Source organism: Oikopleura dioica, chromosome XSR (assembly GCF_907165135.1).
Source record: "Oikopleura dioica chromosome XSR, OKI2018_I68_1.0, whole genome shotgun sequence".
NCBI classification, from domain to species: domain Eukaryota; kingdom Metazoa; phylum Chordata; class Appendicularia; order Copelata; family Oikopleuridae; genus Oikopleura; species Oikopleura dioica.
This window is the reverse complement of record NC_137294.1, coordinates 8,519,257-8,539,559: the sequence shown is the minus strand read 5'-3', so window position 1 is coordinate 8,539,559 and position 20,303 is coordinate 8,519,257. Positions and strand designations below refer to the sequence as shown.

Sequence of the window (20,303 nt, the reverse complement as noted above, 5' to 3'; positions counted from 1 at the left end):
TTTGCTAAGTATTGAGGAAGAGCGATTGGTCGATTTGAAGCTCCAAAAACCGGCATTCGTTGACTTTCAAAGAAAAAGAAAGACAGCGATTAGTGGAGTGAGTCTTCGGAAATTCTCTGATAGGTTGATCTTCCGAAATTTCGCGAAAGGACAAAGATCGAGAATTTTTTCGCGACGCATTTTCGTAGGCCGAAGGGTGTTCTGTGTCGCGCGCAATCCGCATCCAATCAGAATTCATCTCTCTCCGTCTCCAACCGCGAAAAACACCCTGTTTCTAGATTTATAGATTACCATTCTTACGATTATAATGCGATAAATTCGACGTATCTTAAAGTTGAAATTTAATTTATGATGCAAATGTATTTTTTAGCAATTTTAGCTATTATTTTTAGTCCTAACTAAATTTCTCGATCGTATGACGCCAGTTTAAACGGTAACTCAGTGCTAGGTATAAGTTTAATTCTAGATCTATTCAAAAAATGACTGGATTATTCTTTTAATCCGGATCGGTTTCCTCTAATTGTATTTTCGATTCTCCCCCAATTGAATATTTAAAGTACTCTTAATAGCGGGTGACATAATCTTTAATTTTCTTCAGTTTCAGCTGGCCATAATTACAGTAGATTTACTTCAACGAAGTGTAGATTCAAGCTCGAATTCTTCGCATCGACGATGCCACTGTCCATTTGCCTTGCGATCGAGTTCAACGAAGGTACACTGGTTCTTTTTATCCACGATTATTACCGAGTGTGTCCGCGTACCGTATCGCTCATCTCCTAAAACTTGACTCTTTATTTCGCCCTAATTTCCTACCGAACCCGTAATTTTGATGGAGTTGTATCGCTCCATACCGATCGCTTTTTCAACGAAGCCTTCGGACTGTTCCGTGATGAGTGGGCATTGTCCGCAGGACTCGCTATCTTGAAGAAGCGTCAGCATTTCATCGATTATTTCGTCTTTTGGACGATCGAGATCGACGGCGTCGAATTTAGTCTTGATCTTCTGAGCTTTCAGCCATTTCGAGTTTAGCTGCCGAGCATTGCTCATCACATATCTCTTGTCTTCGGACAAAATCGTTTTTCTGCTGTCTTTGCTGGATATCCACGCGCCTGCAATTATTTTTTTGAAACAAATTTGAATTACAGTTGAATTTTACCATGTTTGGTAAGCAGGTCAATTGCTGACAAATTAAATTCATTGAACTGGTCCAGTGGTAAACTGCGGAAGTAGTCTTCCGGGGAGAAGGACGAGGAAGCAAAGTCGGTGACAAGTTTGCCTCTCGCCAGTCCGTTTGGGTCAGGTCGAGGGACTAACACGTTCGTCAGGATTCCGACTCTTCCTGTGCGGCTCATGGTGAGCCAGCTACCGTACTCTCTTCCCGGTGCCATGTCCCACCCGCCCAAAAGAGAATCGTGCCATTCTAAAGGAGCATTCTCGCGCGCGTAGAACTCATCTCTGTTGAATCTTTCTAGAGTTAAGTTAACCATTATTTGATAGATTCGCTCATAAAGAATAACCCTTTCCCGAGGATAAACTTGTACTGGTGAGTACTCTGAATCGAACTTTGTCATTTACTGTAGGCTTAGAAGAAGTTTTACCGTTTTTGGATTTATGACGAAGCAGGACAAGCACATGCTAGATGAACAGTACTTTTTCAATTTATTATGCGCAGCTTGTTTTTACAGTGATTTCTAATAGGAAATTAATAATAGACAGAGTAATGCGGCTATTTCGATTGAAGAGTCTTCAATGAAGACTGCTTGGGCGCATTCGCCGCGCTTTTGTTGGCTGAGCTATAATTGCGTCCAATAGGGACACGGCAAATTCCACTACGAGAAAATTCTCTGTCACCTTATTCTGGACTCTTGACATTATATAACGGATTCAATGCATTTAGCGTTAACTTATCAAAATCATATTTAGAGTTACTCTGACGTCGCTAAGAATGGCCGCTCGAGGACTTTTGTCAGTGGCACGATCTCGTCAACTCAAACTCAGTCAGATGGTGAGTCTTGCCAGTATGAAACTTGGCTATTTAATTCGTTTTAGAGGGCCTTCCATCGTCTTCCCGAAGACGTTGAGATGATTCGCGACTTGTGCCGCACTTTTGCTGATAATGAGCTAGCTCCGATTGCGGCCGAAGTCGACAAGAAGCATATGTATCCCAAAGACCAGATCGCACAGATGACTGAAATGGGTCTGATGGGCATTAACGTGCCCGAGCAATTCGGAGGCGCTGGCATGTCCGCTCTCGCTTATGCAGTCTCTTGTGAAGAGATTTCCCGAGGATGTGCTTCAGCTGGTGTAATCATGAGGTTTTGCGGTTTTCTTTAGAATTTGAAAATCTTTGATTCAGCGCCCATAACTCTCTGTACATCGCCCCCATTGTCAACTGGGGCAACGATGCGCAAAAAGAGAAGTGGGTTTCCGACTGGGCTACTGGAAAGATCGGCTGTTTTGGTCTCTCCGAGCCAGGAAATGGTTCTGACGCTGGTGCAGCCTCTACTACTGCTACCAAAGTCGATGGAGGGTATTTAATCAACGGCACGAAAATGTGGATCACTAACGCGTATGAGGCCGATGCTTCCGTCATTTTCGCGACCACGGACAAGTCTTTGAAACACAAGGTAAGAATGTAGGTTGAATGTCTTTGCTCAATGCCTAAGGGTATATCCTGCTTTGTTGTTCCAAATGATGCAGAAGGTTTCTCTCTCGGAAAGAAAGAAGATAAGCTTGGAATTCGTGGAAGCTCCACTGCGTGCCTTATCTACGAAGATTGTTTCGTTCCAGAAGAAAATTTGATCGGAGAGCCTGGTTTTGGCTTCAAGATCGCTATGAATACCCTTGATGGTGGTCGAATCGGTATTGCCGCTCAGGCCATTGGCATCGCTCAAGCGGCCATGGACTGCGCAGTGAAGTACTCCCTTGAGCGAAAGTCTTTCAACGTTCCCATCGCCAAGCATCAACTTATTCAGCAGAAGATTGCTGATATGGAGGTCAAGATCGAGTCCGCTAGACTCTTGAATTATAAAGCAGCGACTCTTAAAGACAACGGAATGGTATGGTTCGCCTTGAAACGCACCATTTACGCTTTTCTAGCCATACACAAAACACGCTGCCATGGCCAAACTAGCAGCATCCGAAGCTGCTACTTGGGTTGCTCACCAATCTATTCAAGTTCTCGGTGGAATGGGATTTGTCTCAGATATGCCCGCAGAAAGACATTATCGGGATGCACGAATCACAGAAATTTACGAAGGCACATCGGAAGTTCAGCGACTCGTTATTGCAGGCAACGTCTGTAAAGAATATGCATAACTTCTTTGACTTTAGTAATGATTTAAATCATTAATTATTTATAAGCTCTTTTCCCCTTCTTTCCTGTACCATATAATTTGCGTACTAAAGTACTGTTCTCATTCGAGCTGCTGAAGCACTAGTATGCTTAATTTTAGATTAAAAATGGCAGGGTTGACTCCACAGCAGTCTGAGGTCGCCAAAATCTTCGAGAGCATGAGTTACGGACCTGCGCCAGAGTCCGATGCCCAGGCCCAGCAGTGGCTCGATGCGCACAACAGAAAGCTTGGCCATTTTGTCAACGGCGAATGGTATCACCCTGAGGGCCGTGACTACTACACAACCAAAAGGTGTCAGGAGGTTTACTTGTTTGGAGGATATCCTTATTTAGCCCGATGAACGAGCAAGTCTTGTGTGACACTATCCAGGGAAATGAAGATGATGTGAACATTGCTGTTGCAGCTGCCAAAGAAGCACAGACTAAATGGGCTGTCTTAGCACCACATGTTCGTGCTCGCCATCTCTATGCCATTGCACGCGCTGTTCAGAAGCATTCCCGACTTATTGCAGTCGTAGAAGCTCTCGACAACGGAAAGGTATATCTGAGACCAGTTCAATATCTATTAAATAGATATTATTATTATATATTATTATTATATTTAATAAATTATTAAATAAACCCCAATTTAGCCGATTCGGGAGACACGAGACTGTGATATCCCCCTGGTTGCACGACACTTCTATCACCACGCGGGCTGGGCACAGCTAATGCCAGAAGAAATGGATGGCTGGAAACCCGTTGGAGTTGTTGGTGCTATCGTTCCATGGAACTTCCCCTCATGCTTCTTACATGGAAGGTCGCTCCTGCGCTAGGTAGAGTATAAAAATTCCAACTCCGATCAACGATTTTCAGCAATGGGAAACACTGTTGTTCTCAAGCCAGCAACTTACACCAGACTATCTGCCCTTCTCCTGGCTGAGATTTGCGCTGAGGCAGGTCTTCCAAAAGGTGTCTTCAGTGTTGTTACTGGTAAAGGTAGCTTTGGAACGCTTCTTGCTAAACACCCAGATGTGGACAAAGTTGCGTTCACTGGAAGGTAATTAATCAACTGTATTTATACTTCTTAATTCATTTTAGTACTGGAATAGGCCAAATTCTCCGACGTGTTACCGCGGGAACCGGGAAAAAGCTAAGCTTGGAACTGGGAGGCAAAAGCCCTGTCATCATTTTCGACGACTGTGACTTAGATAGCGCCATTGAAGGGATCGTTGATGCGATTTGGTTCAACCAAGGCCAAGTTTGCTCAGCCGGTTCGCGTCTCCTCATTCAAGAGACTATTTATGAAAAGGCAATCGCCAAGATCAAGGAGCGTCTATCCCACTTCCGCGTTGGGAACTCCCTCGACAAGGTATTTATTTTATTATATTTTATTTTGTGGTCAACTCTTGTTTAGGCTGTTGATATGGCTGCCCTTGTCGATGCTTCTCAATACAGAACAATCGACGAATACTGCCAAAGTGCCCTTGAAGAAGGAGGCGAGGTCTTCCAGCCCGACATTGAACTTCCTTCTAATGGATTGTACTGGAAGCCAACGCTCATTACAAACGTTTCAACTGCAGCTCGTGTAGTCCAAGAAGAAATCTTTGGGCCTGTCGCTGTTGCCATGCCATTCAGGTTACTCGCTGCCTTAGTTCTCGTCTAAGCCTTAATTCAGGACTTCTAAAGAAGCTATTAACCTTGGAAACAATACGAACTACGGTCTAGGTTCCTCAGTTTGGTCAGATTCGCTTCCGAAGGCCCTTGAAGTCGCAATTAGCCTCAAAGCTGGCGCTGTTTGGGTAAATTCACACAATCTGTTTGATGCTGCTGCAGGTTTTGGTGGCTACAAGGAGTCTGGCTTTGGTCGAGATGGTGGCAAAGAAGGTCTCTACGAGTATGCGAAGCCAAGTTGGCAACCCCGCCTCGCTGTTGAGTCTCCCGAGATTGATCTCAAAAAGTTTGGCGCTAGCTTTGGCGGCGATATCGCACCTGTCCCTGGATCTGGTCAAAGCCAAACAAAACTAATCCAAGGTGTTCCATCGATCGACAAGACTTACAAGTTCTTCTATGGCGGTGCTCAAAAGCGACCCGACGGAAACTACTGCCGACCTATTACCTCTTCTGAAGGTAAAATTATTGCTTACGTCGGAGAAGGAAACCGTAAGGATGTTCGAAACGCCGTCGAAGTTGCGCGAAAAGCTGCCCCTGGATGGGGTAAGCGTGCTGCTCATAACCGAGCTCAGATAGTCTACTACATGGCTGAGAACCTTGAGCAACGACGAGCTGAGTTCGCCGCTAAACTCCAGGAGGCCACTGGACGAGAACTAGCTGATTGTGAAAGCGAGGTTGATCTTGCTATTGCTCGTCTCTTTTACTGGGGCGCCTATGCTGATAAGTTCGGAGGCAACGTTCAGGAAACTAACCTCTACGGCGCAACTGTTTGCATTCGAGAACCGGTCGGAGTTGTTGCAATTGCTTGCCCAGATGAGAATCCTCTCTTATCCTTTGTTTCTCTCTTCGCTCCAGCAATTGTACGATCTAATGCTGTCGTCGTTGTTCCTTCAGAGAAATTCCCCCTCTCCGCCTTGGACTTTTACCAAGGTAGATTATCCTGCAAACATATAAGCGTAACCTTCCCTAGTTTTCGAAACGTCCGACCTTCCTGGAGGCGTGGTAAATATCCTCACTGGTAGCCGCGATCACTTGATGAAGCACTTGGCTGAACATCAAGACGTACAAGCTGCCTGGTATTTCGGATCTCTGGAGGGTTCAAAGTTCGTCGAACATACTTCTGCCGAAAATATCAAGCGCACATGGGTTAACTACGGTCGAACCAGAGACTGGGCCGACAACGCTCAGGGACAAGGACATGAGTTCCTCTACCACTCCACCCAGTGCAAAAACATCTGGCTCCCGATGGGTAGTACATTCGCCAACTAACCTCCGTCACATGTTCAGGAGTCTTCCGAATATGTTCTTAAAAAGAATCGAGATTTACCGATTTTATCACTTCTGAAAGTGTGTGCTTTCTGCAATCATTACTTATTTACTATTTAGGTGCTCCAATTATCCACTTGATTAGACCTTTTCCATGATTTACCGCTCAGTGTTCGAGAATATTTTATCTGCGCCACTTTCATCGCAAAAAGCAGATTTTCTATTTTAATTCGCATCAGACCTTCTTATTGCCAACCGAATAGCTCTGGGTATGACTGCTACAAATAACAGTTGCTTGCACCTATTGATAACGCCTGAACAAGCGATTTCCGAATCGATTGTGCGCTTTTCCCTGTCATGTCATTTTTCTTCTAGATAATCTATTTAATTAATTTAAATTCTAGCATCATCGTTGCTAGCTTTATTTCGCTCCCAGTTCCCATGACCTGTCAAGTTCACTTACGCTCTCTTCTGGGTGAGTTTCTAAAATGAAACATAAAATATATTTACACCAACCAGTTCACTATTGTCTTGTATTAATACAGTCATTGTATTACAATGACAGTAATTAAACCCAAAAACGTCTATGTAAGCCTTTAAGACTCTTCGAATGAGTTCCTCTGAGAGCTCTGCTTTTGAATATCGGCGTCGTCTACCAGAAGGTGCGAAGGAGTTGACCCCGACAACGAGACCAAGAAATTATTTATTTTAGTGCCACGAACAGTGAGATTTTCCGGCGATGTTCTAAATCGAATAGACGACGTCGCTGATAAGATTGAGTCTGTGGGTTCACGAATGCGCCAGGTAGAGAATATCATTTCAGACAGCCGCGTATCACCTCAAAGTGACCAGAAGGCAGTGGTTCGCTAATCTCAAATTGAGATACACTACGAGATCTCAATGAAATATTGATTGATTTACGCAAGTGCTCTAGCGAGTCATGTGAAGAGCGAATTGATCAGGCTACGTGACGATGTAAATCGAACTCTAGCAGCGATCGACCCGGGAACTGCATCAACCCATAAGGAGCACTTTCCAACAAGTTTCCCATCTGACGGAGATGCGATCCGAACAAATCTCCAGCGCATCAATGCAAAGATTTTCGAAGTAAGCTCCGAAAAAGAAAATCAAGCAAAGGAGATCGCAGATCTTCGACAAAAGCTTGCTGAATCACAGGTAATTGAATCTTTCTGGATTAAATTATTAACTGACTTTTAGATAAAAGCAAAACTAGCTGAGGAAGAGGAACGTAACTCGATGGAAAAGAAGCTTAAAGAAAAATCAGATCGTGAACAGTTTCTAACACAACATCTTAGCGCTGTCTCTGAGAGAGCAGAGACTGTTTCAGGACGAAATTACGAGCTACAGCGTGAAATGTCAGACACTCAGGCGGAAAATGCCAAGCTTCGCAAGGACTGTCAGAGCTTGATTCAGGTGAGTCCGAGGCCAATAAGGATAGCACAGGATGAGTACGCGACAGAGGCTAACACCAGTCAGACATTGGAGCAATTTGACGATTCATTCACAGGTCTCAAGAACATCCCAAGTTATTGACAGTTAACGCATTTACACGCAAGAAGCAAGCATGAAAGTTAACTAAAAGAAATCTAGATATAAGCAGCGTTGAAGGAGATTATTACGACCAACATTTGACCTTATCGGTTACCGAGTCCTCGGATTCAGAGGATTCAAGACATGAATACATTCCAACTCCTCAAAATTCACCACAAGACTTACGTTATAGAACAAGGCACGCAGAGCGGTTGAGCGGAGGTACCGACGCCTTCGGTGCAAAAGTCCACAAATGGGAAGATTTGTTTCCGTCTCAGGTTTTCTTTTACAATTATCGAGCAAGCGCAATTGCATTTATGACTTTCATTTCAACAGCTATCTTTTACAGCGAAATTCTTTTAGGAAATCGAGAAATTGCGTCTTGAACAAGTTGAGGATAAGCGTCTGCACAACGAAAATGAACGGGTAACTGCTCAGTTGGGCCGACAAGTCGCAGAACACCGAACTCAATCTGAGCACCTTCTTGCAGAAACAAAGCGTCTGACAGAAAATTTAGACACAGCAAAGGTAGTAAAATCCTTTTATAGGGAATCTTAATTGTCCTCAGACTCAATCAAACAACATCTCACAACAACTAAAACAAGCTGAACTCATTCGAGAACAACTTGGGAACGAGAATACTCGCATTCGAGATGAGCTAGTTACCACTTCGAAAAAGCTTAGCGTCACCGCCGAATCAGAGACTGAGCTCAAAGAAAAAGTAGACGCGGCGAGACTTCGTGAGGTTTCGATTCGGGCAGAACTAGATTCCGTCCGAGAGAGGAATGGAGCATTTGAAACGAAAACAGTCGAGATCCAGAAAGAAGCTGAACGTTTTAAAAATCAAGCGATCAAGAACGACGCTGAGAACCGATGTTTAAAAGCTCGCATTTCCGAAATGGAAGCGGAAATTACGTCGCTTCAGAATCGACTAGTAACATCAGAAGAACATCAGAGCCAAACTGCGTCTCAACTCTTCACGGCGGAGAGAAAGCTGCGTGAAACCACTGAACACGCATCGAGAGTTGAGGACACAAACAGGACAAGTCAGCAACTGCAGCATCAACTCGAGCGGGAGATCGTAAAGAGTCGCGAAGAAAGCAACTCTCTCAAAGACGAGCTTCAATCCACGAAAGAAAAGCTCTCACATGAGCAGGCAAAGAACCAGATGCTTCAACGCGATTTGGAGAACTTGAACGAACGATTGAATAGCGATCAGGCAATGAACCAACGCCAAATTCAGTGCCTTCGCGAAGAGCACGCACGTGACAAGAAACTCTTGGATGAACGAATTGTCACTCTTTCCAGTGCCTCAGCTCAGGATGTCAAAAACGCCCAAGATGCGAACACAGCCCTGCGAGCGGAACTTAAAGGAGTGGAATTCAAAAAAGTCAAGATTGCCTAATTCGAATGTAATGGTCTTATCATTTTCAATGAATATCCTTATAAAGCTGCTACGGACGAAGTGAAACATCAAACCGATAAAGCTAAACTTGCTCGCGATGGGCTCCGAGATGCTGAATCTAAGCTAAAAATGACCGTTATCGAGCTCGAAGTATGTCAGAGAATAAGGATTTTAATCTTAAGCCATAATTTTTCAGGAATCTAAACGAGCGAACGAGACGCTCATTGCGAAGAACCGAACTGTCAAGGATAATTGCGATCAATTTGAAAAAGAACTGCTTCAATCGCGCCAAGATGTTTCGAAGTTAGAGATTTTGTTACGACGCAGTTGGTAATCCTTAAAATAATTATTCCTGATTAAATATCTTTATTCAAGCGCGATCGCTAAGAGCCGGGAGGAATCTGACGTTCCTATCAATGAACTTCCCGGCTTTATCGAACGATTACAACAAAGGTTTGAAGCAAAGAAATTCCCTCTTTTAACTCGAATTAAAGCAATGAGGCACTCTTAGCGAAAACGCAACAAGTGACAATCGAGCTCGAGCAATCAAAGATAAAAATCGAGAAGCAATCAAGGTAACAAAAATTCCTTTTTTTGTATTTCAATCTCTTATCAAGAGACTTTTCGTCGTCCCGAAGACAGCTTCATGACGAGCTGAATGCCGCAAAAGATGAAGCTTTGTCCTTCACGAAAAAGAACTCTCAACTCAGCGTCGAAAACCAGGAGCTCAAAATGAAGCTCCAGGGACACAAAGACAAGTTCGAAACACTGAGAAGTGAGCTTGACCGCGCCGCGATGAAACGCGAAATCCTTAAACTTGACAAATGATCTCAACTTTTCCATTTTGCAACTTACTTCCTACTTTGTCCTTTCATTCCCATAGAACCATTCTCTCAATTTATATTTTTCACACTGTTTGCCTTCCAAGTTTATTTCTGTTCATTATTTTTTTAATCACCCCAAAGTGCACTTGTACATCTATTTTGTTATAATCAAATTTTTATTTTTTTACACTTGAAAATACCTAAAGTTAATTCGTTTCCATTCAGCATGGCTACGGACTATATGAGATCGATGCTCAACGAGCTCATGGGATCGGGTCGCAATGATCAGGTAGGACGAACTTTTTATCTTTCCACAGAGCCAGGGTTTCATTTCCATCTGACTTTTCCGGGCATGTTAAACATAAACTAGAATGAAGACGGGGAGACACCAACTATGTCTACCCGATTTGAAGGTCGCGACGTTTGCCGACCCTTTCTCCTCAAATGCTGCCCACACGATGTCCTGACGTCTACGGTCATTAATGCTATCTTTTAATGGGTAATAACATGTGCTCTTAGAGAGCCGATATCGGCAACTGTCCACTAGAACATTCGTTGGCTCTACGCTCTGATTACGAGAGAGTCCGACAACAGAACAACTCGCTGATGTATGAATTCGATGTAAGTAAGCTTAGAGTTGATTACTGTAAGCAATTCCTACTATCATAAATGAAGTTTCTCGCCGCTTTCTGCTTAGAGTAGTCAGACTCGTCTTTTACTGCGGTAAACAGCAGCTGACGAGCCCGCTTCTCAATCCGAGTAAACAGAACTCGAGCTAAGATTTGATATTCAGTCGCCTCAGTCTTGGCATTTCTACCTACCAAAATTTCGTGGGAAATAAAAATCGTGAGTTATCTTTTTTTGCTTCTAAATATCCCAGATATTATCTCGCGCATTCTACAACCGAGAACTATAGTTAAACCGATTCGGTGAGTCGCTCAACTCGTTTGTAAGTGCGAGATGAAAGAGAAGTGGTGTTTCACAATTTTCAACATATTTCTTCTCCCTTTCATTCGCATATTCTAATCACAAAATTACTCTTAGGCCCACCGTGCTCTGAAGAAATTTATTGATGAAACTGATGAACGAATAGAACTTTCGAAAACTAAATTAGCTGAAAAACAAGCCGATATATCTAAGGTAATCCCGCTGAAGTAACCCTCGCGTAACCATATTCGGTTAAGGAAATCGAAGAAAAAGCAAATGGCGTCCATGAAATCAATGAAAAGATCGGCAAGCTTCTTGCTGATGCGGAAAAGGCAGGAATGGAAGGCGAAGTCGGAAAGTCACAGGAAGTAAGTCAGTCGAAAAAGAATACTGCTTATATTGTATCACAGATTCTACGAGATGTAGAGACCCTTCGCGAAGAAAAAAGACAAGCAGAGCAAAACTACCGCAACTCTATGCCATCTTCACTTTTGCCAGGGTGGCTATTTTGGACAAAATTTCGGGGTCTGGCCATCCAATTTCCATCCAATAAATTTTGAGTCGAAGCTATCCATCCAAAATCCAATCCAATCCAATTTTACCCAATTTCCCAATAATCCCCAATTCCAATTGGATCCAATTGGGTTTCCAATTTTTCCAAGGCTTCTAGTACTTTAAAAAGAAAGGAAACAGTAAGTTTTTATCAGAAAGGAGGATCAACTCTGCCAAACGATGATTTTTTTATCTGAAATTGTTCATTTTCATCATGAAAATGACCCTACTTTGCATAGCTTAGGGATATATTTTTTATTGGATCCGATTCCCCAAATTTCCCCCAATTGCCCAATTTTCCCCAACAAAATCCGGTACCCTGGCCATCCAAATTCCATCCAAACCTTATTGGATTGGATCCAATCCAATTCCAACTAACCCCCAAATCCAAAATAGCCACCCTGCTTTTGCAACAACAAAGACTACGAGTTTGCGACAGTAAGTTTTAACTCAATTTGGATAAATTTTATTATTGTCTCAGTATGCTCCTCTTATCTTGGACTTCACGATAACGACCGGCGTTTGGCTGATCACTTTGGTGGAAAGCTGCACTTGGGATTTATCGAGCTGAGAAAGCGACTTGCAGACCTAGGGGCATACTGTGAAGAGCACAAAGAGGAATACAACAAAAGACAATCATCATCGGAAAATACTAGAGCGCGGTCGCGTTCTCGGTTTGTCACACAATGGAATAATTTTTATTGAGCGGTTTTCAGAGAGCGGAGACGTGATCGCCGGAGCCGATCACGCAGTCGATCCTCGGATCGACACAGGCGAAGGAGGAGAAGCTACTCCCGTGACAGATCACGTGAACGACATCGCCGGTCCGATCGATATCGTAGCAGAAGATGACAATGCGTAGAGCGCCTGCAATTGCAAAATATTTCTCAACTTCATTTCAATTGAACCATCAAACAACTTTTTTAAGATCATTCTAAGGGCAACTCTTGTGTAGTGTGTTTCTTCGTTTTCTGTCCAGACCTGCAATTTCGTTTGAATATTACCCCATTCTATACCACTCTCAACGGCGTCCGTTTTCAGACTCGGTATTTACTCAAAATGCAAAACGACGAAGGACGTGTTGTTGATTTGTACATCCCCCGAAAGTGCACTGCTTCAAACAGGCTCATTGGAGCAAAGGTAATTGCTTAAAAAATTAAAAAGTCGCCGGGCATGGGAATTAGGTTAGAAAAGAGCCATTTTGGGTACCTCTTGATACATTTAAGTGTATTTCAAAATAACGGTGGGAACATCTTTGCTGCTTTTATAGGTGATAGGATCTAGCAATATTAATCTTATGCCGGGATATTCCATCAGTCTTTTAAACAAAACCCAGGACAAGTCTTCAATCCAATTGAACTTCTGTGACGTAGACCCCACCACCGGAACGATGCTCCGAACTAACACCACCTTCGCCATTTGCGGCGCTCTCCGACGCATGGGTGAGTCCGACGACTCTATCTACCGTCTTGCCCGGGAAAATGGACTCGCCAAGTAAACCAACTACTGTAACACCTACTCGCGCTGTTAAACCTGTGCTTGAGTGCCTTGCTATTTGCTCTTATTTTCTTCGTTTCAGAATGGGCTTTGATGCATACGGCCAGACTCTAATGGTGAAATGCGGAATAGTGGGAGATGCTTCAGTCGGCAAAACAGCGTTATGTCAAGCACTGGTCTCAGACGGCGCTGAGTTTCCCAAGAACTACCAGATGACAACCTCAGTTAATCTTTCCTCGAAAATAATCGACTTGACTGAAACGGAGGACGAGATTTGTCTTATTTTAACCGACTTGGCGGGTGAGAACCTATTCGAGCCGCTTATTGAGCCCCATTTTGACATGATCGGTGAGTAGGGTATGATGAAATTCCATAAGAATTTTTCGGCAAAAAATTTTTGTGAGCTATCAGCATATTCTGAAAGCCCGTATCAGAATTAGTGGAATCCCCAAATTCTAGCACTTGATGACGTCACGATGACGTCATCACTGATGATTGAAGGTGAAGAATCCTAGAAACTTAGGTACGCTTTTAGAGAACGTTTTTGTTGAAAAGCAATTTTTTTTGCGGGAGGTTATTCAGCATCAAAAACTACGTGGGAATCCGGAAGAATTTTTCCGAACCGACCGGTTACAAATTGAACCGCCAAAATGACCGGCTGGTTATGGCCGGTTCGAACCCGGATTCCCGTGTAGTTTTCGATGCTGAACAACCTCCTGCAAAGAAAAAAATTATTTTTTCGACAAAAACGTCTTCAAAAAGCGTACCTAAGGTTCCGCGGTTCTGGACCATCAATCATCAGTGATGACGTCATCGTGACGTCATCAAGTGCTAGAATTTAGGATTCTACTAATTCTGATACGGGCTTTCAGAATATGCTGATAGCTAGGGGAAGTCACTAATAATCGAGCTTTTTTTCTAGCTTAGTAGGGTGGGCATATAATACAGTTTTAGAATCCTCAGAAGCTGAGGATCATTTTGACTATTGATAGTGAGGGGTCATCTCGTACCCTGGGGGCATTTTGGTACCTCCAAAGTCCAAAATTCTGGCCAATTTCGGAAATCCGTAGTGTTGACCCCCTAACCCCGGCTTTTTCGCGCGCGGCTTAGATATGTTGTAGCCCAGGCTCTGAGGGTCATTTCTAGGGGTCGGAAAGTACTGATTACCCCCATTCCAGAGGCGCTAGAGACCTCTGAAGTTGGGGAAATCGACCAAAAATAGGTACTTTTTGGAAAAAGTACATATTTTTATCAGTTATGCTTTAATAACGCTTTTTATCACTTATGCTTTCCTTTTTCAGAGTAGAGACATTGTTTGGTGTCATCCGAGGTCATCTGAGGTGAAAATTATAAAAATTCTTGAAATTATGATAAGTGATCCCAAATGACCTCAGATGACACCAAACTATGTCTCTACTCTGAAAAAGGAAAGCATAAGTGATAACAGGCGTTTTTAAAGCATAACTGATGAAAAATATGCACTTTTTCCAAAAAGTACCTATTTTTGGTCGATTTCCCAAACTTCAGAGGTCTCTAGCGCCTCTGGAATGGGGGTAATCAATACTTTCCGACCCCTAGAAATGACCCTCAGAGCCTGGGCTACAACATATCTAAACCGTGCGCGAAAAAGCGGGGGTTAGGGGGTCATCACTACGGATTTCCGAAATTGGCCAGAATTTTGGACTTTTGGAGGTACCAAAATGCCCTCAGGGTACGAGATGACCCCTCACTATCAATAGTCAAAATGATCCTCAGCTTCTGAGGATTCTAAAACTGTATTATATGCCCACCCTACTAAGCTAGAAAAAATGCTCAAATTATTAGTGACTTCCCTACTGATAGCTCACAAAAATTTTTTGCCGAAAAATTCTTATGGAATTTCATCGTATTCACTTAGCACAGGCAATCGTTAAATTCACTTTCAGCTATCGTTGTTGTTGTCTTCGATTTGACGAATCGAAAGTCATTTGATAATGTCGAAAAGTGGATTGGCAAGCTTCGCGCGCTAGATGTCAAAGTACCCGGCTGTCTCATTGGCAATAAAGATGACATTAATCCTGACCGCCACGTTGTAACAGATAAAGAAGCAAGACGCCTTGCTGATAATCTCGGCTTAAAATATTTCAAGGTGTTACTCTTCCTAAGTTAAGTCATTTACGATTTTAAGACTTCTGCTAGAGAAAATGTTGGCGTTCTGGAAGCTTTCGAGGAGATGTCATCAAATCTTTACAAACTCTGGTCGACATCACCCGAGCAAGTGCCCATTCTAACTGAGCAGCTTCATTGATTTCCTCTTCTTTTCGCTTTTCTTTCATATTTTTTTACTTTCCAACGATATTTTTCTATTACTATCAGTAATTATTCTGTTTCTTTTTTCTAGAAATAAACCGACACTCATTTACGTCAATACCCGGCATCCTTGTGGCAGTAAAACCGAATATTTGTCGTAACAGATAGCGGCGTAACATGTAGACTAACGCCATAGTCATCCTTGTTCTCAGTAACTAATGCTAATTTGGACATCTGTCCCCACGAGACGTTATAGCATTCTTCTTCAACACTAATGTTTATATTGAAACGATTTACTCCCGGCCGCTTAGATGTACCTTTGGATGAATTACCATAAGAATTTTTGGCCGAAAAATTTTTTGAGATAATGGCATATTCTGAAAGCCCATAAAAAATTAGACAGAATCACCAAATTCTAGGGCCATGTGACGTCATTATGACGTCATCCGGCTCATTTGAAAATTTTATCTTTGAAACGCTTTTTAGAGCCAAAAACGTTTTTTAATCCTTATTTTCTCGGCGGATTCGGATTCCTCGTGAAAAAATACGTGGGGACCCGGGCTCAAACCATCATTACCAACCGGTTCTAGTGTCCGGTAATTTTCGAAACCGGTCGGTTCGAAAAATTAACCTCGGGTCCCCACGTAATTTTTCCTGCCTAACAACATGCTATAGGCAGAAAAATATATTTTAAACGATAACCGTCTCAAAAAACGTTCCAAAGTTTCATGAATTTGGAGCCTTTTCGGACATTTATTAATCATAAATGACGTCATAATGACGTCATTGAGCCCTAGAAATTTGGGGATCGACTAATTTTGACTTGGGCTTTCAGAATATGCCATTATCTCAAAAAATTTTTTTCGGCCAAAAAATTGTTATGGTAATTCATCTTTGTACAAAAAGCGAAAATTTTCCATTTCGCTTAAGTTTTTCGGTTAAGAAAGTCATGGATCGATTTTCACCTTCACGCGAACGTAGAAAATTTCAAGTTATTATAAAGAATCTTCCTTTCAGCGTGAAGTGGAAGACCCTCAAAGGTAACCTTCTTTCTCAGTGCACGTTTCAAGCTCTCTCTCAGATAAGATCAAAGAAGTTGTTGGTGATGTTAAGTTCGTCAACGTCGTTGAGCTTGCTGATGGGCGCAGTGCTGGGTTCGGCTACGCTGAGTTTTCCAATCACGGCGATATGGAAACATGTATTCGTCAGATGCACCGGAAGCCCTTTGAAGGGCGAGACATAAAAATATTTCGCGACAGCGATGAGGTCGAACTTCGTGAATGTATGCAACTCGCGGTAAGGAGCCTTATGCCTCTACTTTTGTCATTTTGGGAGTATTCCTTTTCATAGGAATCCCAAAAGTAGTGACTAAATGATATCAGTTTAGTCCGACGGTTGAATATTGACAGATTCTTATAGGGTCTTTCTATGACAAACCTTCCACAGAAACAATTTCAATCTGGAAGCGGGTATCTGGGCGGATCAGGTGACCGGCGACCTGGAGCGCCGGCTACCTTAAATGGAATTCCAATACTAGAAGCCATACCGGGCTTCGATGTTGATGACGATACAATACAGCGTCTCGGAGAAGGACCTATTTCGAATTCTATTTTTGTCCAGTAAGTTCAGGCATTCTTGTGAAACCCCGGGAGTGATCACTAATTAGTAAAATAACAGTAACGTTATAACTTATAACTTATAAGACTTTTATAGTAATATCTTGTTTGACGTTACGATTCCAGAACTGAAAGACGTCTTTTCCCTCGCCGGATCGGTGATAGACGTAGACATTCCCAAACCGGGCCTCGCTGTTATTACATTTTCCTCGGTAAGATGCTCATCTTCAGAGGAAGCACACTGACTTTTGTTTCAAGAAAGAAGACGCTATCCGAGCTGTGCTTCTGTTGAACCAACAAGAACTATGTGGCCGAAAATTAATGGTAAAAATCGATGGCGACAAGCGTAAAGTGATGGAGCAAGATAGCTTTGAGGAAGATAAATACGGATTTTCAAACACTTATCCGCCAAGAAATTTCGCACCTCCTCCTCCTGTGACGAGACCGCCGCCAGCTCATCCGGTGATGCCTCCTTACGATCCGAACGACCCGAGTCTTGCACGACCAGGATACGGAGAGCCCTTTACTCGTGTTGAAATTAGAAACTTGGATATAACTGTTACTACACAGGAAATACGGTACTGGGGTAGATATCTGCTTTTGACTCATTGAAACTATAGGGACTTATTTGAGCGCGTCGGCGGTGTAGACAGAGTGCAGCTATCTGATGCGAAATGTGAAGTTACTTATTTTGAAGCGCGAGATGCTCAAGCCTCTGTTGACCGAATAACTGGCACACTTATGCACGGCCGTCCGATAACCGTTTTGCCTGCCATGAGACACATTTCAATATGGTAAGATCATGTCGCTTGCATTGCATCGCTTTAATTGATTCTCACATCACTTGAAAATCAAAGATTTTGATTCTCGTTGCTGGTTGCACAATTGTACCATCTTTAATTTGTCATGCTGAATCACTTCAAACTTAACCAGAGTCACTACTTCTGCTAAGGGTGTCATCATCGACCGAGAAGCTTTCTCTAGAATCATTTATTTTAGATTGCCAACGCGACTGTTTTCGGCCCGTTCTCCCGTCATTCAACCTGCTTGAAGCAGGCTTCTTCAACAAATTCTGCTTCTTAGTTCATATTGTCGGTTTTTATCTTACTGCCATCCTTTCATTTGATCTCAAATTTTGCTCTGGTAACTCGAACGGCGATTTTTTCATTACAATCTTAGTAGATGATCTCACAAAGCGTTGAGTCATTTCAGGGCGCCGCGCGAGTAACCTGAGTCACCTTCTTCATTAAACAAAAGAGAATTTATTATTAAAAAAGAAAAAACATCAAATAATAATCATTCTTCCGTAGTAATCGTTGATTTTTGTTCAGAATGCTCCGACGAAGCCTCGCCGCCCGAGTTTTCTCCCGAACCGGAGCCGTTCAGGTAAGACGAGGCGCGATCTTTCTTATTTTTGACCATGAAAATATTTTAATGAGTTAGTTTATGAGTTGTGAGAAATTGATTCACATGATTTTTATGAATCTCTGTGAACACATATCATATGCATATATTATTTACATCAAAAGCCCTTTAAAAATAATCGCACGACAATTAACTATAATAACGAAGCCTTACCTCTACACAGGTTAGACTATACACTTTCTAGTATACTGTTTAGACATCATGAAATCTTAATTTGTAGATGCTAAAGCTCTTTGATGCTATTGTGTGATGCTATTCTTCAGCCTTAAAAACATTGATAAAAACAATATATTGTCAGTATTCTATATTATAGAGTCTATAAATTATAGACTATAATATAGAATCTAAATTTAAGATAACCGAAGATATACAAAATGATTCAGCATTAGTTTAATTAAAATTTTCAGCAAGCTCCCAAGGTTGTCGAGGTCGTAGAAGGTTCCTTCCAGCGATCTACCGCTAAGGGACACCTCGCTGTTCCCCCAATCTGGTCCCAACAGTAAGTGAACAAATAGAGAGTTAATTAATCTACCGGAATCTTCCAGGTATGATATGGGAAGCCGAATGAGCATGATCTGGTGGGGAATGCTCGCTCTTTTCACCGTTCACTTCGCCTACTGGGAATTCGGATGTAAGTTCTCTACTATCCAATAATTATTATCCAGTTAATTTCCAGTTATCCGACGAACCACCGCTGCCCACGAGCGACGAATTGAGATGACTCTCTCCGAGCCTGAAGGTCTCATGTACTGCGACGCCGTCCTCAACGCCAAGATCCGAGAGCTTCACCGAGTCCGAGCCGCCGAAGAGGAAGACGATGAGTAAATAGACAACCCTTGTCAATTAAATAAGAACGAAATTGTCTTTCAACCGCTCTGTCCTTATGTCTCCTCCCTAGATTAACGTTCTGGAAACCAAATTATTTATTGGAGTTGGTTACTGACTCTTTTCTCCGAAAACAAGATCAAGTAATAAAAAACCCCCGGTAGCAATCGGAACGTAGAGCTTTCAGGTTCGTAAGCTGTACGTTCCAGTAGTCCTTCATCAAGAGTATCCTTATTATTAGTTATTACGCATTAACTATAGCGTAAAAAACACCATTTCGAAAACACGGCGCCGGGTTGTCGAAGCGACAAAGTGTTTTGTTTGTCAGTCGGTATTCATAAAATTCAGGGCCACAGTTCCAATCGAGTAGTTTTAAGCTTATTCAGGAGCCTCCTCGAGAATATCGTTTGAATATTCAATGAATGCCGAAGTAATTACGGATAAGATTCTACTGTCGGAAGGCCGGCTTCGTAATAAAAGGACTTAAATTAGTCTCTTCCTTATTGCCTTTCGTCAGTTTTGCGCACATTCTTGCTCAAGAGATGGGCTGAGTGTACTTTTAGATACGCTTACAATCGAGCTCAATCGAATTTCGACATTTGTTTTCTTATTTCACCGTAATGGTCTTATACAAATAAGCATAGAATTGAAGACAAAATAAATGATGATTCGTCACATTTTACGAGGCAATATCGGAGGAGTGCTCGGTATTTGCTGAACTTCTGGAATGGTTGCCGGGCGGCCCTGCCGACGGCACGGTCAATGATTAATTGCGACGGAATTCTGAAAAGCGCTACTCTATTGACCCTGTTTTTGAGTAGTTTCTTTGTTCTTTTGTATTCTGCAGAGGAAGCACAATCTTTGACAAGGCTTTTGTCAAGACCTCGTCTAGTAAATGTCCTTTACCGGCCTTCGGCGGCGAGAAAACGCTCCGAGGAGGACATCTAGATATTTGATGCTCATTTGGATGCTCTGAGGGCTCGATCAGATTTGTCTCTTGTTTCTGGCGCTGGTCAGTAGCTGAAGGTCATTGCCAAGCACCCACCAACGCGACAGTTGAGAGGTCATCTGAGTTTCTTTTCCTAAAAAATACGTGCCTCTGCCAAAATTATCGACGG

At 42.6% G+C, this 20,303-nt stretch overlaps 10 protein-coding genes across 12 annotated transcripts; 9 read left to right on the top strand and 1 right to left on the bottom strand.

The window, feature by feature from the left end:
• Positions 1-358: 358 nt before the first annotated feature.
• LOC145707267 (transport and Golgi organization 2 homolog) lies at positions 359-1,957 on the bottom strand. Its single transcript, XM_081784765.1, has 4 exons — positions 1,599-1,957; positions 1,157-1,552; positions 819-1,109; positions 359-776 (listed from the first exon to the last, which is right to left on the bottom strand). The coding sequence occupies exons 2-4, from the start codon at positions 1,485-1,487 to the stop codon at positions 631-633; spliced, it is 768 nt and encodes a 255-aa protein (XP_081640891.1). The 5' UTR covers positions 1,488-1,552; positions 1,599-1,957; the 3' UTR covers positions 359-630.
• Positions 1,915-3,424, top strand: LOC145707266 (short-chain specific acyl-CoA dehydrogenase, mitochondrial-like). The gene is made up of 5 exons (XM_081784764.1): positions 1,915-2,005; positions 2,050-2,315; positions 2,357-2,627; positions 2,667-3,059; positions 3,100-3,424. Exons 1-5 carry the CDS (start codon positions 1,946-1,948, stop codon positions 3,316-3,318), a joined length of 1,209 nt encoding a protein of 402 aa, XP_081640890.1. The 5' UTR covers positions 1,915-1,945; the 3' UTR covers positions 3,319-3,424.
• A 35-nt stretch (positions 3,425-3,459) lies between these two features.
• Positions 3,460-6,817, top strand: LOC145710357 (aldehyde dehydrogenase family 16 member A1-like). Its single transcript, XM_081788094.1, is given in 9 exon segments — positions 3,460-3,647; positions 3,689-3,893; positions 3,988-4,132; positions 4,135-4,170; positions 4,211-4,394; positions 4,436-4,706; positions 4,752-4,972; positions 5,013-5,938; positions 5,979-6,817. Coding segments are annotated over 9 exon segments (2,472 nt in total). The 5' UTR covers positions 3,460-3,462; the 3' UTR covers positions 6,278-6,817.
• A 54-nt stretch (positions 6,818-6,871) lies between these two features.
• Positions 6,872-9,278, top strand: LOC145710360 (uncharacterized). 2 transcript variants are annotated; one of them, XM_081788097.1, is made up of 7 exons: positions 6,872-6,936; positions 6,987-7,129; positions 7,223-7,450; positions 7,493-7,802; positions 7,886-8,103; positions 8,189-8,353; positions 8,394-9,278. In XM_081788097.1, the coding sequence occupies exons 1-7, from the start codon at positions 6,885-6,887 to the stop codon at positions 9,228-9,230; spliced, it is 1,953 nt and encodes a 650-aa protein (XP_081644223.1). In that variant the 5' UTR covers positions 6,872-6,884; the 3' UTR covers positions 9,231-9,278. The 2 variants fall into 2 exon arrangements, with proteins under 2 accessions (XP_081644223.1, XP_081644224.1); XM_081788098.1 differs by lacking the exon at positions 7,886-8,103 and having other exon boundaries at positions 7,493-7,708.
• Positions 9,278-10,245, top strand: LOC145710378 (uncharacterized). The gene is made up of 5 exons (XM_081788120.1): positions 9,278-9,380; positions 9,427-9,560; positions 9,606-9,683; positions 9,725-9,805; positions 9,848-10,245. Exons 1-5 carry the CDS (start codon positions 9,360-9,362, stop codon positions 10,056-10,058), a joined length of 525 nt encoding a protein of 174 aa, XP_081644246.1. The 5' UTR covers positions 9,278-9,359; the 3' UTR covers positions 10,059-10,245.
• A 25-nt stretch (positions 10,246-10,270) lies between these two features.
• LOC145710373 (putative RNA-binding protein Luc7-like 1) lies at positions 10,271-12,548 on the top strand. The gene is made up of 9 exons (XM_081788113.1): positions 10,271-10,343; positions 10,425-10,529; positions 10,574-10,675; positions 11,099-11,194; positions 11,239-11,349; positions 11,392-11,476; positions 11,945-11,971; positions 12,015-12,207; positions 12,250-12,548. Exons 1-9 carry the CDS (start codon positions 10,281-10,283, stop codon positions 12,383-12,385), a joined length of 918 nt encoding a protein of 305 aa, XP_081644239.1. The 5' UTR covers positions 10,271-10,280; the 3' UTR covers positions 12,386-12,548.
• A 10-nt stretch (positions 12,549-12,558) lies between these two features.
• On the top strand, positions 12,559-13,087 carry LOC145710384 (small ribosomal subunit protein eS21-like). The gene is made up of 2 exons (XM_081788126.1): positions 12,559-12,673; positions 12,870-13,087. Exons 1-2 carry the CDS (start codon positions 12,593-12,595, stop codon positions 13,029-13,031), a joined length of 243 nt encoding a protein of 80 aa, XP_081644252.1. The 5' UTR covers positions 12,559-12,592; the 3' UTR covers positions 13,032-13,087.
• Positions 13,088-13,112: 25 nt separating this feature from the next.
• On the top strand, positions 13,113-15,437 carry LOC145710377 (intraflagellar transport protein 27 homolog). 2 transcript variants are annotated; one of them, XM_081788119.1, is made up of 3 exons: positions 13,113-13,330; positions 14,956-15,158; positions 15,198-15,437. In XM_081788119.1, exons 1-3 carry the CDS (start codon positions 13,114-13,116, stop codon positions 15,315-15,317), a joined length of 540 nt encoding a protein of 179 aa, XP_081644245.1. In that variant the 5' UTR covers position 13,113; the 3' UTR covers positions 15,318-15,437. The 2 variants fall into 2 exon arrangements, with proteins under 2 accessions (XP_081644245.1, XP_081644244.1); XM_081788118.1 differs by having other exon boundaries at positions 13,113-13,378.
• A 758-nt stretch (positions 15,438-16,195) lies between these two features.
• Positions 16,196-18,168, top strand: LOC145710368 (heterogeneous nuclear ribonucleoprotein M-like). The gene is made up of 8 exons (XM_081788109.1): positions 16,196-16,202; positions 16,263-16,359; positions 16,401-16,615; positions 16,739-16,938; positions 17,033-17,147; positions 17,194-17,513; positions 17,556-17,729; positions 17,935-18,168. Coding segments are annotated over exons 1-8 (1,125 nt in total). The 5' UTR covers positions 16,196-16,199; the 3' UTR covers positions 17,936-18,168.
• A 35-nt stretch (positions 18,169-18,203) lies between these two features.
• Positions 18,204-19,348, top strand: LOC145710380 (uncharacterized). The gene is made up of 4 exons (XM_081788122.1): positions 18,204-18,321; positions 18,768-18,859; positions 18,906-18,991; positions 19,037-19,348. Exons 1-4 carry the CDS (start codon positions 18,268-18,270, stop codon positions 19,183-19,185), a joined length of 381 nt encoding a protein of 126 aa, XP_081644248.1. The 5' UTR covers positions 18,204-18,267; the 3' UTR covers positions 19,186-19,348.
• The last annotated feature ends 955 nt before the right edge of the window (positions 19,349-20,303 follow it).

Coding starts and splice junctions, on each gene's coding strand:
- LOC145710378 (XM_081788120.1), top strand. CDS start 9,360: ATGACCGTTATCGAGCTCGAA. Junction 9,381..9,426: donor TGACCGTTATCGAGCTCGAA/GTATGTCAGAGA, acceptor ATAATTTTTCAG/GAATCTAAACGAGCGAACGA. Junction 9,561..9,605: donor ATTTTGTTACGACGCAGTTG/GTAATCCTTAAA, acceptor TCTTTATTCAAG/CGCGATCGCTAAGAGCCGGG.
- LOC145710377 (XM_081788118.1), top strand. CDS start 13,114: ATGGGCTTTGATGCATACGGCCAGACTCTAATGGTGAAATGCGGAATA. Junction 13,379..14,955: donor GCCCCATTTTGACATGATCG/GTGAGTAGGGTA, acceptor ATTCACTTTCAG/CTATCGTTGTTGTTGTCTTC. Junction 15,159..15,197: donor TCGGCTTAAAATATTTCAAG/GTGTTACTCTTC, acceptor TACGATTTTAAG/ACTTCTGCTAGAGAAAATGT.
- LOC145710373 (XM_081788113.1), top strand. CDS start 10,281: ATGGCTACGGACTATATGAGATCGATGCTCAACGAGCTCATGGGATCG. Junction 10,344..10,424: donor GATCGGGTCGCAATGATCAG/GTAGGACGAACT, acceptor AACATAAACTAG/AATGAAGACGGGGAGACACC. Junction 11,350..11,391: donor AAGTCGGAAAGTCACAGGAA/GTAAGTCAGTCG, acceptor ATTGTATCACAG/ATTCTACGAGATGTAGAGAC.
- LOC145710360 (XM_081788097.1), top strand. CDS start 6,885: ATGAGTTCCTCTGAGAGCTCTGCTTTTGAATATCGGCGTCGTCTACCA. Junction 7,130..7,222: donor CACCTCAAAGTGACCAGAAG/GCAGTGGTTCGC, acceptor AGTCATGTGAAG/AGCGAATTGATCAGGCTACG. Junction 8,104..8,188: donor AAGATTTGTTTCCGTCTCAG/GTTTTCTTTTAC, acceptor AAATTCTTTTAG/GAAATCGAGAAATTGCGTCT.
- LOC145707267 (XM_081784765.1), bottom strand. CDS start 1,487: ATGGTTAACTTAACTCTAGAAAGATTCAACAGAGATGAGTTCTACGCG. Junction 1,110..1,156: donor TGACCTGCTTACCAAACATG/GTAAAATTCAAC, acceptor AAATAATTGCAG/GCGCGTGGATATCCAGCAAA. Junction 777..818: donor CAACTCCATCAAAATTACGG/GTTCGGTAGGAA, acceptor GTCAAGTTTTAG/GAGATGAGCGATACGGTACG.
- LOC145710380 (XM_081788122.1), top strand. CDS start 18,268: ATGCTCCGACGAAGCCTCGCCGCCCGAGTTTTCTCCCGAACCGGAGCC. Junction 18,860..18,905: donor CCCCCAATCTGGTCCCAACA/GTAAGTGAACAA, acceptor GGAATCTTCCAG/GTATGATATGGGAAGCCGAA. Junction 18,992..19,036: donor CGCCTACTGGGAATTCGGAT/GTAAGTTCTCTA, acceptor GTTAATTTCCAG/TTATCCGACGAACCACCGCT.
- LOC145710384 (XM_081788126.1), top strand. CDS start 12,593: ATGCAAAACGACGAAGGACGTGTTGTTGATTTGTACATCCCCCGAAAG. Junction 12,674..12,869: donor ACAGGCTCATTGGAGCAAAG/GTAATTGCTTAA, acceptor AACAAAACCCAG/GACAAGTCTTCAATCCAATT.
- LOC145707266 (XM_081784764.1), top strand. CDS start 1,946: ATGGCCGCTCGAGGACTTTTGTCAGTGGCACGATCTCGTCAACTCAAA. Junction 2,006..2,049: donor AACTCAAACTCAGTCAGATG/GTGAGTCTTGCC, acceptor AATTCGTTTTAG/AGGGCCTTCCATCGTCTTCC. Junction 3,060..3,099: donor CTCTTAAAGACAACGGAATG/GTATGGTTCGCC, acceptor ACGCTTTTCTAG/CCATACACAAAACACGCTGC.
- LOC145710368 (XM_081788109.1), top strand. Junction 16,360..16,400: donor GAAGTGGAAGACCCTCAAAG/GTAACCTTCTTT, acceptor GCTCTCTCTCAG/ATAAGATCAAAGAAGTTGTT. Junction 16,616..16,738: donor GTGAATGTATGCAACTCGCG/GTAAGGAGCCTT, acceptor AGATTCTTATAG/GGTCTTTCTATGACAAACCT.